The sequence below is a fragment of the Doryrhamphus excisus genome, linkage group LG2, assembly GCF_037039965.1.
Source record: "Doryrhamphus excisus strain RoL-2023G ecotype Guam linkage group LG2, RoL_Dexc_Guam_v1.1, whole genome shotgun sequence".
NCBI lineage: Eukaryota > Metazoa > Chordata > Actinopteri > Syngnathiformes > Syngnathidae > Doryrhamphus > Doryrhamphus excisus.
The window spans coordinates 5,551,315-5,570,301 of NC_136358.1; the positions used below are offsets into that span (position 1 = coordinate 5,551,315).

An 18,987-nucleotide genomic window follows, 5' to 3' on the forward strand; every position below is an offset into this window, starting at 1 on the left:
GATATTCCCAACTTTCCATTAGGGTCTTGAATGCACCACACCAAGTAGTTGTAATAGTACACACAGCTAGTTTGAGGTGCTGTTTGGAACAATGTGAGAGCATGTGAGCAAGCTAGAACGCTCCACTTTTTGGATTGTGTGCCTCATCCATTCATCAGGAGAGTATCATCAAGTAGTAAATTCATGCTGAACAAAGTTAGCAACTTCTTTTTAAGCAACTACAATGTAGCATGCTGCCCCCTATTGGATTCACCAAGATAAGCTTTGTTAATTTGCTGAATGCATAATTTAGCGCAGGATCTTATTATGCGAACCCGACCGATCATGTGTCCCATGTACAAAATAACACCTAAACGGTGGCGACAGTGGCGGTAGACAAAAGTCATCCAACAGCGGGTCAATCAGGGGTTGCGAGACTCGACTTTCACAACAGACAGGTGGGGTCCCCTGAGAAGAAACCCCCAAAAAGAGAAATAAGTCCCTACGCCGGAGCACATTTCACAATAAAAGTTGTTTTTAAATAGGAAGGTTGGCAAGGGCAGATTGCAGTGGTCATGATGGGGCAGGGTTCATGGAGTAAGGCTTTGTCGTGGGGGGGGCAGAGACACAGTGTCAGTTAGGCTTCAACAGTCTTGCTAGCGTTGATTGTGTTAAGACTTTTTTTTTTTTCCCGCCAAGGTTCTAGCCAGAAGGCAGGCCCAAGATGATACTAGCACTACATTTTGTTTCGTTAGACAGAACCTTGGAGAGGAAAAAGTACAGACAAGAAGTGTCTAGAGTCAACATTCAGAATGTGACTCATGGCAGGAACCTGGATGGTGGATAACTCCAACGACTACAGAAATGATACTTCTATTGTTTCCTGATTGGTTATAAGTGGTTTGTCAGTGCGTATGTGTATGTGTGTGTGTGTGTGTGTGTGTGTGTGTGTGTAATAGAAAAGAAAGAGGGGCAGGGTTACGTTGATGAGAACCAGACGGTCAGTTGGTTGACTGGCGAGGCAGGAGTGAAGGAGTCGGTGGTTGCGGAAGGTCACGGCAGCCAACTTCATGCCTTTTTGGGGGGAGGAGCCAACTTGATGATCTCGTCTTCAGATGGCTGGCGAATGATGTCTTCACATGAGACATGAGAGTGAGACTTTGTTAGACGCGACAAAATGTACTTCAGTGTGAGTTTTTAATTCTAACAGTAATGTGAGACAGTTGATCATCTCCGCCACTGTTGAGAGAAAAGGCGCTTTAGAGGTTGTGGGTAGGCTTTGCTACGCGTCTTAAAATGCTGCTATCTGCAAGTCAGCTACAGGTGTAGGAGCTCTAAATTGGATAGTGTTGTTTTTCTTCAGCAAACAGGCGAACCCAGCATGCTTTTGCTGTTAAAATGTGTTAGCAATGTAGCAAACATACTGTACTGTATAGCAATGTTACAAAACACTGCATGTACATTATACATTCCTGTCATTGATGATTGCTACGTATTTCTTGTGGTTATTGTGGGATACAGGAAAGGAATACACAGCATGCTGCTGCACTGTGATGTGAGGCATATACATGAAAAATATGACACTGAATTTTATTCCCTGGACTTACTTTTTATTTAAACATTTTAATGGATACTCTGTTGACTTTTAAAACAGACTTTCACAGCATAAGTTATATATTTTGTAGTACGGTTGTGCCGTTGTGCTATTATGTTGGCCACAAGGGGGCAGACATCCGCTGTGGTATCAGAGACAACACGAGAGTATAAACTTTTTCCAATTTCGATCCGCAAATGGACATCCGTGGACTACACAGGTAAGTCCTTCTAAGAAAAATCAGAGTGAAACATCCAGCGATAATTTGTGCCTGACCTTTGTATTTCTTGGCAGAGGGGATGCGCGTCAGCTTGGTGTCGATCTCGTCGTCCTCAGAGATCTTCAGCACGGTGGTGCGGTACTCGATGACGCGAGTTAGCAGGTCGGGCCGCCGCGAAATCTCAAAGATGTGCTCTATGTAGGACAGGTTGTCTGTGGGGAAGTTCCGCAAAGAGATCAGAGATCACAGCAGCATGGTCAGGTGGATGCGTTTGTGTGTCTCACCCTGGGCCAGCTTGTCGTTCTTCTCCAGGTAGCTGAACCATTCCTTGGAGGACGTGATGACGTTGCTCTGGTCCTCGGGGATGTCCTCCTTGCATGCGGACTTGAGCTGCTCCAGGTCCTCGTTGGTGATGTTGTCAGACAGGTCGCTAAGCAAAGAGCTGTACTCCGCCGCCATCTTCTGGACGACACAACACAACGCAACATTTGGCTTAAGATAGACATGCAAACACGCAAGGCATCATGGATGCCAGATGGCGAACGCTGTGACCCATATAGCTTAGCTGCTTTTGCCTGGCTCGACCATCAGAGGTCGCCAAAGCATTTGATTTAACATTACAATGCCAGTAAATAACATGCCATTCATAGTAATAACAACACTACTTATGTGATGTGCATTTTCTAAACACAAACACAGCAAAATGACACAAATGAATGATGATGACAAGGCATTATTTTAAAAAGACTGAATGATGCGACTGATCTGAGCCGCACAACAATGACAAGGCGCTTTGCCTCTGACAAGCGTGAGTGTGCGTGTGCTTGTTTGGCACCACAATGGATCAGCACTGCTTTTGTGCACAACTGGGGCACAAGAAAAAAAGACAACAATGGACAGAGCAGCTACATCTTGCGCCACCCCCCCACCCTAGCTCAACCACCCCTTTGGTTTGGTTCCATTTTAAAGTGATCGACTCTGTAAACTTTGAGCAATACTGTCATGTATTCCAATAAAAAGCGCCACAAAGGAGCAGTGCAATCAAAACTGCATTGATGGTACAACTGGCTGACGCCCCCATCCCAGGCCAGGCCACACACCCCCACCTCAAAATCGGGGACGAGCGTGACACTGCATCCACACATAAGAGGGCCAGTATGCTTCACATTCTCATGCACACAAACCCGCTTTTGTCTGCTCTGTGCGTGCAAAGATGCATGCACTTAAAGTACAAAATTAGCAATAAAGCAGCAAAGCTTAAGCAGACAAAATACTGGCCATTAAAAACCTGGAACAGGTTTCTACATGAGTACATTTAAACAACTTATTTTGATTTTACATGAAAAAATATTGTATATTTTATTTTATTGTACTACTTCATTGTTGTGTTTTGTAATATCCAAGTATGTTATACGGCTGCACTTAATTCTAAATTAATTCATTTATTATTACCATAATATATAATTGATGAGCAATGCTTGTTAAAATTGTCATTCATCCAGGTCATTCTCTTCTGTTCCGGTTTTCTTAGAAGACGTTGTGCCTCTCACCTGCGAAGGCTTCATCAGTTCATGCTCAAAGACTAGATAGGACAGCTCTAGTCTGAGAGTATGGTGCAAGATTAGGTACAGGTCTGGACAGGAATGGCTGGCTTTTATGAACAATGTAAAAACAATATCAATGCCGTTATATTATTAGTTTACTGTAGTGTCTCATTATATGGCTCAACATGACTATTTTAACTTTATTTAACAACATTATTATTACAGTAATTTAAGTATAAAAAAATACTATTCTACTTCAAGTTCAACACTGATGACCAACAAGTCCATTCACACGGCTGGTTGGTTACCATGGAGACCAGGCCTGGCTATGCCTTGAGGCCCTGGAGACAGTTACCTAGCGACAGCTAGGGCAGAGTTCCCACTCCTTTCAGAATAAAAGCCCACTATACACTGGGCTATGCGTGGAGATGAGGTTTCAGTCGTTACCACGGCAACTGAATTGGTGGTTTAAAAAAAAAAATCCCTCCCTGAAAAAAAGACGTCTTTTGTAACTTGACAAGATATTTTTGTCTTTGGTCACGTGTGTTGCTGTGGGCTCTGAGTGACATACTCATCTCAGGTCAAAGCTAGCTTAAACTGACGCAAATAAATAACTTTTTAGAGCAGATGTTACATTTGGCAAAGGCACATTCATTTAATGCCACCATCTGCTGTGTGCGCAACCTGGCATCCTGCCCTCTGCGGGTCCAGCGTCAAAATCACATTGTTCACAACACTTCCTCTGTGATACTCTTTGTTACAACAACACCTTCCTCCTTACTAGGGGCAACTTGGGGAGTACATGAGTGGGACAGTCGAAATGTATTATGGGACAGCGAGATCCGCAGTGGTGTCCAATATGGCGGTGAGGGCGGCTAGCGCCTATCAGCCAAAAGGCGTCAAAAAGAGAGAAAGGAGGAAGCGCTAATCTGCGTAGAAGCATGTAGGCCAGTGGCCCACTTCTCATGGATGAGGATAGAAGATTTGTACACATCTGTGCAATGAAACATGGCTTTTTTTTACTCCTTTGACATGCCTGTGACATGCAATATATAAACAGACTGTATATATATATATATATATATATATATATCCACTAGGAATATACTCCTGATCAAAATCTGAAGACCAGTTTTGCAAGAATTTACATTTTGTGCTGTTGGATCTTAAGGAGTTTCAAAATGCAAAACTTTTGGGGAAAGCAATTTATTGCACACAAACATTAAATGAAATGGGCTGTTCATCAGCTGATCAAAAGTTTAAAACCATAGCTTTTAAAAGCCAATGTAAATTCAGTGTAAATTCACACATGGTGTGATTGCTGAGCTGCGTAAACAAAGCCTTTCCCATTATTGCTGAGACTGGAACAAACAAGTCAAGCTGTAGACCCCCAAAAATATCACCAGCTCTGAGCCGGATGATCCGATTGCCTGTCTGCCAAAACATGGGCCAAATGAAGGTTGTTACTTGTGCCTAGTGCAGTCCAATAATCATTAGACGGTATCTGCCAGAGAAGGCTCTAAAAAAGAAAAACGTCTTCAAAGGCCTCGTCTCCATCAACCCCACAAAACTGGGATTTGCCTAAAAGCAGCAAACATGGGGCATTGAAAAATGGAGGAAACTTGACGGGCATGATGGCTTCCAAAGTTACTGGCATGATAAGGAGATGATAAGTTTTCCACATGGCACAGTGGAGGGGGTGCCATTATGACCTGGGGTGTTTCAAGTTGTGGAGGGGCGTCAAACAGCAGCTGGTTATGTGGAAATGTAATGACTGGCTTTTTCAACAGGACAACACTGCAAGTTGTTAAATTTTTGAGGTGATTAACAAGAATGGCAGAGCTACTCAGCACTGAGTGTGTTTTCAATGTTTTATTTCTATTTTAGGGGGGGTCAGGTTTTTTGGGGGAGGTATGGTCTGAAATTTTTCATCAGCATCATTCTTGCATGCAATACATTGCTTAGTGCTCCATTTAGAACCTCCTGAAAGGGGACCTATTATACTAATTTTTTCGACCCTTTGTATTGAATTGAGGTCTCCAGTAGAGCAGCTACACACAATAACCCGCACAGAAAATTTATTAGATTCTGCACCTATTCCAACTGTATTTCCTTTGATTTGTGCTTCCTGTCAAAATGGTATCCGGACATGCCAACTCTGTTGTGATTGGTCACACGCCCAAAGTGCTGCCAAACTATGGCCCATATCCCTCTGTGACATCACAAAGAGGCATGCCTTTTAAAACCGAGCATTTTGAGCCATCGCAAACGTCTTTCAAGGTTCACTTCCAAAAGCGCAAACCTTATTATCTGAAACTTTGGCATTGTTTAACACGTGAATACAACATTCTAACTACATTTATAGGTCAAGTGGAAAAAGCATAATAGGTCCCATTTAAGATGCAACAGTTCATAATGTAAATTCTTGCAATTTTTCAACCACTCTTAAAATTTTGGGTAACTTTCCATGTTCTAATTAATAATATAATAATAAAATCTATGGCAAATATGATAGTTCCTTGTGAAATCGGTTAATGTGGTACCGGGCAGGCTTGAGAAACTGGAGGAAAATGTTGGTGCCCATATAAAATTTGAAATGAAACTCCATGCAACACACTTTCTTCTCATATTAATTCAAAGAGAGAGTGAGAGAGAGGCAGAGAGAGCGAGAGAAAGCGAGAGAGAGAGAGAGAGAGAGAGAGGGAAGGCAATGGGGGTGGTGGAGTTAAAATTAGAAAATGAGGCTTAAAATGCTTTTATCAACTGCAAAGTGCACACACTCATCCTCAGTCCTAGCCCCACCAACATAACTGCAGAAAGTGATCATCGCCATGGTAACAACAGAGATGCTTGTCTCGTTCGGGGCCATGCGCACACAGTTTTAAAGTGCCTAGCTTTAGTCTTTGCTCCATTGTTGTTGCTGTGACTTTTCTAGAAATACTAAAATAGCCTTGTAGTTTGGGGTTACTAAAGGTCTCATACTCTACTATTTTTTTCCAAATGTTAAGTACATCTCAGAGGTCCCACAATAGTATACTGCAACTGTGTTGTCCAAAATCCCTGCTTTTAGGAAGCCCTACTGGGAACAAGCAGTTTTTCCGTGTCTGTACTTTAATGCTAATGAACAGTGTCTACGTCTCTTTCAGTGAAGCGCTATTGTGCACTTTATCTACTTTACATAGGACACTGTAACTCCAACAAAATATATATCACATGCAGCAACGTACCATTAAGGAGAGGAACAGCTAAATATTATTAAAATTTAACTTTTGCATACAAAGTGGTCTTTCTAAATGAGCTAACGTCATTAGAAGACTGACACCACTTGGGGGCACACTGGAGCAGGTCTCATGCTTAAATGGACGATGTGCACGACCAATAACAGTATGTATGTTGTTTTCAAATCTGTTCACATATGTTTCTGTCATTTCACTGCGAGCTACTGCACACAGCGTCAGCAGGGAGAGAGTGTGGGCAGCTACACACACACACACATACACACAAGCACACACACAAACTGTGGGCGCCTCATGGATGTGTCCTGCATGCAGATAGCAAACGTATTTATTTGTTAGTGCAAGCTTGCGTGAAGCCAAAGAGCAAAGGTCAGAGAGGTAGTGGGAGGGTGAGAGAAAGCGGAGGCAAAAACAAAGACGAGGCTCAATAAACCCGCTTGGAATGCTTCCTGCGGACACAGACGCACTTCCTGGACGGTTTAGGAAGAGGAAGACAGCAGAGGAATTGAAAAGTGGAGCTAATCTGCTCAGCTTCGTTTATCATCTTCCTCCCGTTGAGTTTGCACCAACTTGTATTCTTGTATACGTGATCATGCATGCTTTCATCATCTTGAACACACCAGTAGACACAGATGCCTTTTGGTCATGACTGGATGACCCCTCAGCCAAAGGAGTCGAGCCAAGCCAGACAAAGACAGCGTGCAGTCACGCAGCCACCATCAACCCTAATTCATTAATCCATTAAAATCCCCCGTGCAGCTACTGTAAGCTACAGGGCAAGCAAGCCGGCGACTTTCAGCACCTGATGAGCAGGCCACACTGAAGATGGAAGATGATGAAGACGCAGGCTATGCAAGAGAGAGAATGGTCAAAATGTTGTATTCAATCCATAATACATTAATAGAACAATGCTAATTTTATAGCATTGACTTTCTATGGATATTGTTGGAGATTATGTTGCCAGCTACAGAAACCAATGCTATAGGGACCACGAGTAATTCATAATAGCAGGTACTGCTAATGACACAAGAAAAAATAAAGCAATCTGGCAATTTATGCTGTCAGCCGCAGGAAGTAGAAGCAGTGAGTCAACCTGTTAATTGATGTTAGTTGTTCATGCTCACGGCTCCAAGAACCAATGCAGGGAGGAGGTCATTTTGAGTGAACACAAATCCTGTTTTCTTAGGACACGTCCTGTCCTGTTTTGTTTTTTTTAGAAAGTGATGAAAACATAATTTTTGGTTATGGTGTTTATTGTCTGATTGTTTTCAAAATAACTTGAAACGTTCTGAATGGATTTGGATGATATTTTCAGGAATTGTCAGAAATGGCATATGGAAGAATTTAATAAATTTTGGGGGTGATCGAGATCACTTTCTGGATCAAGGACCGTTTTCACCATTTGTGCAGATAACTCCACAAAAAATGGTCAGCACTTGAAAAAAAAAATACAAAAAAAACCCCAACAGGTTCTACAAAATACCAAAGACTGAGCCAAAAAATGCAGTATTGTTATTTTGGTGTGAATCACAATATGATAATAATAACAATAATAATAACAATAATGATAATATATAAAAAAAAGCAATGCTCTGATGCCCGTCGAGACGTAAGCTCATAATATTGGGGCCATTATGCACAATGGCGGTTAAAATTTCTTGACAAGCTACTTTGCTGAAAATATTGGTTACCAATTTTTTCATGTTCTTCCTTTGTAATTTGTGTCTTTGTTTATAGATAGTATTTTATAATATAACCATTTTCTATCCTTAAAGAGGAGGCATACTTTAAATGTGCTGATGCTATTCAATATATTTTGAGCATCATTTGAGTATCTCATTGCTGGGGCAAGTGTGCTGTGTTTTTGTTTTGGGGAATCAAAATATGGTCATCCTAGGTAATTCATGTTAGCGGGTAATGCTAACAGCTCCAGGAAGCTGGTCATTCACATTAAAAGTGCTGAGAACCAACAAATGGACCAAGTGATGCAGGATCTTGGCGGCTGATTATATTATGAATGTATGATAACGTAATATACGTATGCAGCACTACAGCAGAAGCAAATGTCAGAGTGTGTCACACTAAACGCGAGGCCGACGCTTCATTAACGTTTCAGCTTTGCCGAGGATAAAAATATCTCAGTGCCTCTGGGAGGACGAGGATGAGAAGGGGAGGGGCTGAGAGTGTAGATAAAATGAGGGCGTAAGAGTCCATCCGCCCCCCCCCGCAGTGATTGAGAACGCATGAGTGACATCGTTTTTCTGGAGTCAAAAATATCCTTCACCTCCTGTCATCATCTCACTGCCTAGAGGAAGCCAAAAAAAACATGATTGAGAGGAAGACTTTGACCTCTAATAGTATCTTACCTTACAACATTCACTCTGTACAACGAGCGGTACGTGAAGTAATGGATGCCATATATCGGACACAGCAACATAACATTAAAAGAATGGGACAGGAGGGCACAAGGTGGTAAGCATGTTGGTCACACATTCAGGAGATCTGGAAGATCTGTGTTTCTCCCTGTGCATGCATTTTCTCCAGCAATCTGACTTCCTCCCACATTCCAAAAATATGCATGTTAGGTTAATACCTAGTGAGGATTAAGCGGCATAGAAAATGAATGAAAATGAATAACACAAGCACCCTACAGTAGAGCTTCAACCGGGAGTGGATGTGCTCCAGATGCAGGAAAAGGAAGCGGATGCACATAAACACACGGTGTGTAACCATACAAAAGTTAAGGCCGCGTCTCGCTTTGTTTGACAGGAAAAGGCAGACGAGGGGCTGAATGTGTGAGTGTGTGTGTTTTGTTGACCTGTGAGCTGGAGGCGGAGCTTAACAACTTCCTGTGTGGCTCATTCACTTTGGACGATGCACAACAAAACAGGATGACGGACACGAGAGCTATGCAAACAAACGGGCCGCTTCATTGCCGCTTAATTCGCAAGTGGCACCTGTGTGGTGCATTCAAACAACCGTGGAAAATAGACATGGCAAATAGCAGACTCACATGGTTCTGAATCCTCAAAAATGAGCCGGATGGTCACATCATCCCTCCTAAAAAAGTGGGATTACATAAGAGCTTCTCGTCTGGGTTTTGTGTAGCGCTGCAGCACATTAGTGGACAAGCACACAGGTACACGACTCCCTGGAGGGTCACACACACTATATACAGACCCTTTCAACTACAACAAGCAGCCCTCAAAGGATTAGAGCAAAACCACACACTATGGCGGTGCCCTGAAGGCATCTCAGTCAAACAGGAAGTTACCTCGCTGTCAGGTTAGATGACACTTCTCGCATAGTTGAATGCACCGCAAAGATCTTCTGTGATGACTGTCAACTTTTCATTTGCTGTGATTAAAACAACACACATACACACATACACACACACACAACTCCAATCACATCAGCTCTTATCAAATCCACTCAAAAGCCACTGAGGCGTTTGATTTGGTGCCGAGCCGCCAAGTGGATTACGCATGCAAACAAAGTGGAGTGTACTGGATGCTGCAGAGAAGCAGACATTTAAAAAAAAGTAGCTTTTTGGCGGCGTAGGCAGCGCTCAGCAACCACACAACGCACCCGGAGGGAGGAAGCAACAACACTCACTGCAGCAAGTCAAGCTTGGTCAATAAAATTGGTGGGATGGGACCTTCTGAAAGAAGCCGTGTTGTTGCTGCCATTTTGCAGGAAGTGAAGCGACGCAGTATACGCAGGCCTCACATCTAGGAGACCTGAGTTCGATTCCACCCTCGGCCATCTCTGTGTGGAGTTTTTCTCCCCGTGCATGCGTGTGTTTTCTCCAGGGACTCCGGCTCCCTCCCACATTCCAAAAACATGCTAGGTTAATTGGTGACTCCAAATTGTCCATAGGTATGAATGTGAGTGTGAATGGTTTTTGTCTATATGTGCCCTGTGATTGGCTGGCGACCAATCCAGGGTGTACCCCGCCTCTCGCATAGGCTCCAGCACGCCCGTGACCCTTGTGAGGATAAGCGGTAGAAAATGAATAATGAATGAATATGACATGAAATCATCACTGCTATGCATTGCAAGGAAGGATGGGTTGATGGTGCTATGATACTTTGTTAACCTAGCCACAGTGTTGAAGAGGAATATTGTTATTTTTGTTTAGTTCAAGTAAATATGACTAGCAAGCTGTTCTGGCATTACTTAGTACCTTTCTATAATTTTTACTTCAGTCTCTCTTTCGAGGCTGAAGGATTTTATTGTGAGTGGGTGGAACACCACCACAACTCTAATTTTTGTGTTTTATGTTTGAGCTCAAGGGTATAGGAATTGAACCATGGGGCAATTTTTTTTCTTTAGAATTCAAGCAGGTCTACCTAAGACAAAATTTAGTTTAAACATTTTAAACATTGCTGCAGTGGTGAGTCGGTACTTTTTATTGTTAAGAATGTATCGTCCTTGGTGGCTTGGATAGATACCATCTTGCTTATAAACGGAAAGGCAATGACAAAGCAGATTGAAGTTGTCTATGAATGGAATGTGTCATGTTATGCAGGTGGACTGAAGCCAGGTATGCAGGCTTAGAAGCGTCTGGGTCCCGTGCCAGCTGTGGGGCTTGAATCCATTAATGAATACAGCCTTGCCGCAGTTGCTCAGGAGTTTGTTAAAGTCCTGTTTGGTGATCTCCAACGGACGAAGACTTGTGTCTATGTGGACTAGGTTGTGGCGAGGTTTTTATGGTATCTGTTTGTGAGCTGGATGCTCTGACATTGCTCAGCAGGGTGGGGTCTGTCTTTTCTGCCACGGGGCTCGACCATGGGCCAGGAAGTGGACTAGCGGAGTTGAGGTGACAAGAGATTTGTGCATCCAGGTGAGCGTAAGGGAGTGCACCAGCTGCCATCTCTGGGGTGGATGGGGTGCCAGAGAAAGGCTTGGATGTGGGCTTTGTAGTATTGAAGGTGATAGTGTACATTTGGTGCTCGGCTTCATGGATCTGGTGGCATCCTTTGATGACAGTATCACTTATCGGCGCTGTGCTCACAGAAAAACCCAACCGCTGGCGCTACTACCTTGCCCAGCTTCAGCAGAAGCAGTTTAAGCGCATACGGAAATCCTCGACCTCGTACGACTACGACGCGCTGGACCAGGCCACGACATCAGGGGTGTCCAACATGCAGCCTGGGGGCCATTTTTTGGCTTGATCTTGTTTTTATTGTCTCTTGGCGTTTTGTGAAAAGCAGGAGAAAAAATGAGTGCTTGATTTGCGCACCTGCACAGTTTTAAAATGATTGGTTATCGGTATCATTTATTTATAAGTATCGGTATGACATCATAATTCCCTCATAAGGGTCCAATAATTGTTTTGGACCCCTAAACATTTTTCATACTATTGATTGATAGTTCATATCTAGGTCCACTTTTTTAATCCACGTGACTCTTTGGGTCTCTTTGTCGGTGTCTCCAGGTCTTGTCGGTCCTGTTGGACCAAGAGCCAGAGGAGGTGGAGGACTTTCTGCAGGAATTTGTCAACAAATCTCTTCTCTTTGTGGACAGTCACAACAGATAGTACTTGTACTACCTCCACGACCTCCAGGAGGACTTCCTGGTCGAGCAGAACCGCACCCAACTGGAGGTCTGAACGGAGGTCAAGTCTCTGTTTGTGAGTGCCTCATAAAAGTAATGCATCAATGACTCAGTATAATACTAAATATGACGAAATGTAGTTGTAACACACCACACCACGCAGATTCAAATGTTAAGGTAAATAAAATCAGTTTAGCTGACGACACTCAAGCAGAAAAAATGACCAATATGTTACCAACTCACTACGGCAGATGAAAACGGATTCCTGGCCAACAAACAACGTTGGCATGCAGTGCGCTCATGGAGAGGAGATGACCAATCACATGTTGCACAAGCCAATTGTTGCGAGAAGGTGCTGCAATAAATTCACAAATAAACATCCGTCCATCTGCCAATTTTGGTCGACTCACTGGGAAAACTCTGGTCCCTTGTTCCCCCTGGCTCACACATCTGTACCTGGCTGACATGTAGTTGGTAGAACTGGAGGTATCATGTCCATAAGGAGATTTTTACTTCATAAAGTAATGAAAAGCTTGCAACTTCAAATGCGAGCATTTGAGCACCTCTTCTTTCAAAAAATAGGGCCTACAATGTAACCTTTGAACCCAAAGGTCCAAACTTCCTGCTGGGATTGTGAGTTCAAACACTCCAGGAAACCACAAGTCAATTTCGTTTTCATCATTTGAACTCTATTCACTTCACTATTTTTTCTACTGAAGGAAGTGGATCTCTTGACGGTTCCAAGTAGAAGCGGGAATAGGCATGGGAACATTCCAAATGATCTCCTTTTGTTTTTACACTCATCTTCACCACAAACCACAAACATGCACAACACCACAACTAAAACAACAGGAAGTGAACAACGGGAAAACTGAGTCGCGCCCCAAAGGACCGCTTGATCTCCGAAAAGCTGAGTCAAGGTGTCCATGCACACACATGCGCGTGAGTGCACACAGGCACACACACTAATACATATTTGGGCTACATGAGGCCAAGCGGAAACAGGAAATAAACACAATTTATTCCAAACGATGCATTTAATGACTTCCTGAGTTCCCAAAATACAGTGCCTTAGCTGCCCCCCCTCTCATTCATTCACTCACTCACACACACACACACACACACACACACACACTTCCATTCATAAATGACAAATTTATAGCACCCACGGGACGGTCACTAATGCAGTATGGATGCCAAACCAATCCAATTAGTTCAATTAATGGTGTGTTTAACGCCCTCTGGAGAGTGGGATAACTGACCGCTTGCAGGAGGACAGTGTAGGAGGAGGAAGGAGAACAGGAAGAAGAAAAGGAGGAGAAGGAGAGTCACGTAGCGGCATGCAAATTGTCTCCATATTATTTATTTTCGTGATGAAAACGAAAATAATGTACTTACAGTGAGGAAAGAACGACGTGGAATAATTGAAGCCGGAACCGGGTCAGACAAAAGAGAGTTGGGTGGGAGGGTTAAAAAAAAAGTCCAGTCCCTCGATGTCACAATGATGGTGATGAAGATGAAGAGGGACGAGGGGAGGGGGGCGTCATCAGCGTGGGAAAAACGGCCGTGACGTGGACACACCGATGTGAGGACGGTTGTGACTGCTCTCGACGCCGAGTGTGAGCGGAAAGCCGGCGGCCAAGCGTGGAAACGCCTTTCCCCCCCACCTCTCTCTATCTCCTTTCTCTCTTCCTCCCCCACCTCTCTCTCTCTCTCTTCTTCTCTGTCACGGTTAGCACGCTGGCTGACGCGTCCATAGATCGTGTATGAGCGACAGAGGCTCACTCCGATACACTAGCTCTCTTACACAAAACTGAGGTGAAAAGAGTACTAAAAAGTAAATGTAAACATGTTATACTCAAGTACAAAAATCTTCTCCGTTGAGTGTAACAAAATATACTTTAGTAACTTTTTAAGATGTGGTGACTACTCTCCTGTGCACTTAAAGAATAGTTCTTTAAATGAAGCACAACCTTGGTACAAAAATAATATAGCTGGAAAATATCTGATATTTCGAGAATAAAGGCGTAAATTTAGAAGAATAAAGCCATATGTTTACAAGAATAAAGTTGTCATATTACGTGTCATACGTAAGATCTTAAGTAAGGAAGGTTTATTTAAAACATGGCAGCAAAACAGAGCAGTTTAGCATAAACAGATTAGCATGGCTAGCCCTTCTCACTTCTGCCTTCCTTCACGTGCTCAAGGTTAAAGGTCACATAAGTCCCCGCCCTTTTCCTAGCTGTCTCGGGCAATCAAGTTAGTTTGTCAGGGAATGAACCGGTGTCGTTTTAATGACGTTAATGAATCTGGTAAGCATAATTAGTCATTAAATAGGCTCACCTAGCTAGCATGATGTTGCTGTTAGAATGTGTAAAGTTAGCACTGTAGCTCACATTGCTATGCTACTGTTACTAATGTTTGTGTCCAGCTAGCCCACTCCCTAGCTGTTATATGTGATATACGTATACTATTATGCTGGACAAGTACACCCACCCAGGCTTAGTTTAGCTTAGCTTAAACACACTCAGATCATTCAGTTTTTCTTAAGTAAATCGGCTCGTCTAGCATGATGTTGCTGCTAAAATGTAACTAATGCAAGCAGTATTATTGGATGTCCTGGCCATCATTCACTTTTAATGCTTAAGTAAAAGTACAGGTACATATTCTAAGAATCACAAAAACAACTCAATTACAGTAATGTGTGTAAACGTACTTTGTTCTTTGCTACCATGTGATAGGATGAGCCACTCAACTGTGCCAACACTGCTTGACTCATTGCTTTGGCAGAAAAACAAGTTAACAACAATTCTACACAAACCATGTTAATGTGTTTGATACTAAACATGCATGAAAAACACACAACGCAGAAACCTGTACTTTGCTGTTCCATTTTAAACACAGAGTGGGACCTCTTCACCTCTCTGTTGCTCTAATTCCAAGGTTTTTTGGCCACTGACATACACAGATGCACACACACACACACACACACACACATTTTTCAGAGCTGATGTCACCAGAGCCTTCCAGTCTGTAAATCCCTTCCTCTTGCTCTGTATTCCCTCCATCATAAGCACATCCAAAATACTCAAACCGGTCCCAACCAGAGAAACTTCTTCTTCCTCTTCTTCTCCAAAAGTTGGCTATTTCAGAATGAGGCCAAGTTGCAGAGTTTCATTTAACATTTTGTGTGTGATCAGCTGACTTCTCTTAGGCCATGTCCCCACGAGCACTCTCAGATATTTCTTGTCAGGAAAAAAATATTTTTATCGTGTTATTTTAAAGTACAGAACATTACAGAAGTCACGGTGCTAAAATAATGTACAAAATAGAACATTTTTTTATGAAGTGTAATCCATCCAACGCAATGCGGATGGACAGAGCCAATACCAGATGGCCTTATGATATTTTCTGGGTCAGACACCAAAACTCGATCATGACTGGATAGTATTTTTCCTCACGAGGGTGGCAGGGGGTGCTGGAGCCTATCCCAGTCCACTTCGGGCAAGAGTCATCAATTAACCTAGCATGTTTTTGGAATGTGGGAGGAAACTGTTGTACCTGGAGAAAACCCACACATGCAAACTCCACACAGAGATGGCCGAGGGTGGAATTGAACACTGGTCTCCTAGCTGTGAGGTCTGCGTGCTAACCACTCGACCGCCCCGCTACACCATTGTGGCACTTATTTCAAATTGGTGCACAATACTATAATATGGGACCTTTAAGTCACATATTAAGGCACACAACATTATATTTCACTTTGGGAAGAGGCTGTTGTGACCTTCAAATATGTGCTACTGGTAGCAAACTCATGATCATCAAGAAAATAAATGAGCCTTTTGTTGCAGGATCTGTCACCCTGAGGCAGAGATCCCCTTTTTTTTTTTTTTTTTACAACACTCTGGTGAAATAAACACTGTGTTTTTGCTTTCTCACATTTAAGAATGTCAAGCACATTTGCTTGCAGGCTGTCATGAGGTCCTTGTCAATCTGATCACAAGACTTGCTCGCAAGGGAGAAGAGAGACTTCCAAAGAGGAAGTGCTACCACCAAAGCAGCCAGCTGGCGTGGAAGTGAGTTGGGGATGAAGAGATGAGGCAGGAAGTGAGGGGTTAGAGACTGACATCACATCCCTTCATTAAGTCTACTCAATGAAACATTTGTTGTGACACAAGATGACTCTTACCACACTTTAATGCTGAAAACTGACCCTTCAGCTCGACCAAGACGAACTGGTGAAGCGTTTCCATCACAACAGGGCTGCCAAAACCTGTAAATATTCCACATTTGATCAACAAAACACATGCAAAGTAGAGCCCTTTATGTCTCAGATCCTCCAAGGTGTGTGGGTGATATTTTTACTATTCGCAACTGGGAATGGCAACAACGTCATCAGTGGAAAGTATTGCGTAGTCCCCGAGACACCCAACTCATGAGACGAGAGTATGCACTACACTGGGTTTGTGAGATGAAACAAGATCTTATATATTAATTAATTTAGGGTTAGGGTTAGGGTTAGGGTTAGGGTTTAGGGTTAGGCTTAGTACAACAATAATTTATGACTGGACATTTTTTTTATTTAACCGAGTCATATAACAATGCAGGTTCATCTTGAAATGTTTATTGTCCCACAAATTGACGCTTAACAACGTTATTGTCAACATTTTTTAGGCCAATTAAACCACTAATGTCATAATAATATATTTTAATAATATATCATAGTAAGGCACTATTTCCTTTAATATGTCATCCCTCATTCAGTAAAGTTCTGGTATTACTGTTTATGAGCTTTATTTTCTCACAGGCAGTTTGTACTGTCTGTAAAACGTTGCAGCATTTCTTGAAATGCTGGCTTTTCAACCTTTAAACATCAGCATTTCTTTTGCAATATATTAATCAACAGCAAATTCAGTGAATGCATTTTGAATTGAAGTGAGTTTTTTTTATTTAAATAAAATAAGACCAATGTGACAAAACTGAGTCACAGAAAAAAAGGTTTTAGTTCATGTGCAGAACTGTAATCAACACCCACTTTGTTCTTAAACCTGAATGGACGTTAATAGATCCATTCAATGAGGCCGATCCTGTGGGAAAATATGTTTTCATGCTGGAAATTACACAATAATGACCACATTAGTGTACCCTTTGAATGGGGACACATTTTACCCACCATGCTAGGACTGTAGCGGTGCACAGAAATCACAATACAATATGATACATGATATTTAGCTCCCCGCATCTCGCCCGAAGACAGCTGGGATAGGCTCCAGCACACCCGTGACCCTTGTGAGAATAAGTGGTAGAAAATGAATGAATAAATGAATGTTGTATTCTGGTCCCTAGGCAGCAGTAATGACAGAAAACACGAATGAGACATTACCTTACATTACATTACCTTAACACTGCATGAAGTCAGCCATGATGAGTAATGACAGAAATCACGGATGAGACATTACCTTACATTACATTACCTTAACACTGCATGAAGTCAGCCATGATGAGTAATGACAGAAATCACGGATGAGACATTACCTTACATTACATTACCTTAACACTGCATGAAGTCAGCCATGATGAGTAATGACAGAAATCACGGATGAGACATTACCTTACATTACATTACCTTAACACTGCATGAAGTCAGCCATGATGAGTAATGACAGAAATCACGGATGAGACATTACCTTACATTACATTACCTTAACACTGCATAAAGTCAGCCCTGACAAAAAAACAGTTATCCTGCCATTCCGTGTGGAAGTGGTAGTTTCTTTTTTTTGCTTATTAAATTTAGAAGAAATCAATGAATTTGTGGTTATGTCATCTATTCATTTGTGCGAGATTTTTTGAAATTTTTTATGGTCCAGATTTGACCTCAATGTGACATTTTTATATAAATTTTCAAATTAAAATAAATGCTCGATTTAATGTAGGTATTTACAAAACATAAAAAAAATATTTTATTATTATTGTTATTTTCAGGCTGAATCTTTCAGAAGCAAAAAATAAATTAATGGACAATCGCTCTATTTCAGTGGACAACAAAACAACAAGTGTTAAAAGTGTACACATACACTTAGCTAATGTCACTGGAGCTGTCACTATAGCTATTCCGCCATTGTTGTTGTTGTTGTTGTGGGCTATGGCTCTTTGCTGGAAACCTCTTATATCTTACTATGGAAGCTCCGTATGCTTCCATTCTTGATTGCAAACAAGTTAAACCGTCTGACCTCGCCACTCTCTCTTCTTCACAGATTTAGATCACTCACACACTCACTCACACACACACACACACACACACACACACATTTATCGTCCTACGTGCACCAACTGTTTGCAGGCTGAATCTTCATCAGTCAGTCTGTCAGCTTTGCGGTTACTAGGCAACCTCTCATCCTCCAGCTGTCACGTTGACACCGTGCCTGGCTAACAGGTCGGCGCTCAGAAATTCATTTCCAGACGCCGCCAAATGTTCATTAAGTGAGCAAGCCGATACAATTGCTTGCACCGTGTTGACATTCTAAAGCAACAAGTCGACAGCGTTTTGCGAGTGATGATCAGGGGACTCTCAGGAGAGGATGGGAAGAAGGTAATCACAAGTGTGGGCCGCCAAAAAAGAGGTGGAGGAGGAGGTAGCAGCTTGTGTTTTGACTCATATTGCAGCCTGCATGTTCACATACAAAAAAAAACATGGTTTAACGGCTTGCTGAAGAACTTTTTAGAATGACTAGGCCAACAATTCACACCCCACAGTTCCCCACATCCCCTTTAAGGCCTCATTAACACCCTGACTCAGGCAAGACGAAGCATCTAAGGACGGCTGCCATTGAACTCATTGTATCGGTAGTTTGG

At 42.4% G+C, this 18,987-nt stretch overlaps 2 protein-coding genes across 2 annotated transcripts; one reads left to right on the plus strand and one right to left on the minus strand.

The window, feature by feature from the left end:
- Positions 1-735: 735 nt before the first annotated feature.
- pea15 (proliferation and apoptosis adaptor protein 15) lies at positions 736-14,866 on the minus strand. Its single transcript, XM_058068087.2, has 5 exons — positions 14,849-14,866; positions 13,531-13,926; positions 2,078-2,255; positions 1,850-2,005; positions 736-1,112 (listed from the first exon to the last, which is right to left on the minus strand). Exons 1-5 carry the CDS (start codon positions 14,864-14,866, stop codon positions 1,048-1,050), a joined length of 813 nt encoding a protein of 270 aa, XP_057924070.2. The 3' UTR covers positions 736-1,047.
- LOC144898124 (apoptotic protease-activating factor 1-like) lies at positions 2,574-12,115 on the plus strand. The gene is made up of 3 exons (XM_078789103.1): positions 2,574-2,601; positions 11,473-11,711; positions 12,014-12,115. Exons 1-3 carry the CDS (start codon positions 2,574-2,576, stop codon positions 12,113-12,115), a joined length of 369 nt encoding a protein of 122 aa, XP_078645229.1.
- Positions 14,867-18,987: the final 4,121 nt, after the last annotated feature.

Coding starts and splice junctions, on each gene's coding strand:
- LOC144898124 (XM_078789103.1), top strand. CDS start 2,574: ATGACAAGGCGCTTTGCCTCTGACAAGC. Junction 2,602..11,472: donor GCGCTTTGCCTCTGACAAGC/GTGAGTGTGCGT, acceptor ATGGGGTGCCAG/AGAAAGGCTTGGATGTGGGC. Junction 11,712..12,013: donor ACCAGGCCACGACATCAGGG/GTGTCCAACATG, acceptor CGGTGTCTCCAG/GTCTTGTCGGTCCTGTTGGA.
- pea15 (XM_058068087.2), bottom strand. Junction 2,256..13,530: donor CACGTCGTTCTTTCCTCACT/GTAAGTACATTA, acceptor TGTGTCGTCCAG/AAGATGGCGGCGGAGTACAG. Junction 1,113..1,849: donor CTCTGCCAAGAAATACAAAG/GTCAGGCACAAA, acceptor TCTCATGTGAAG/ACATCATTCGCCAGCCATCT.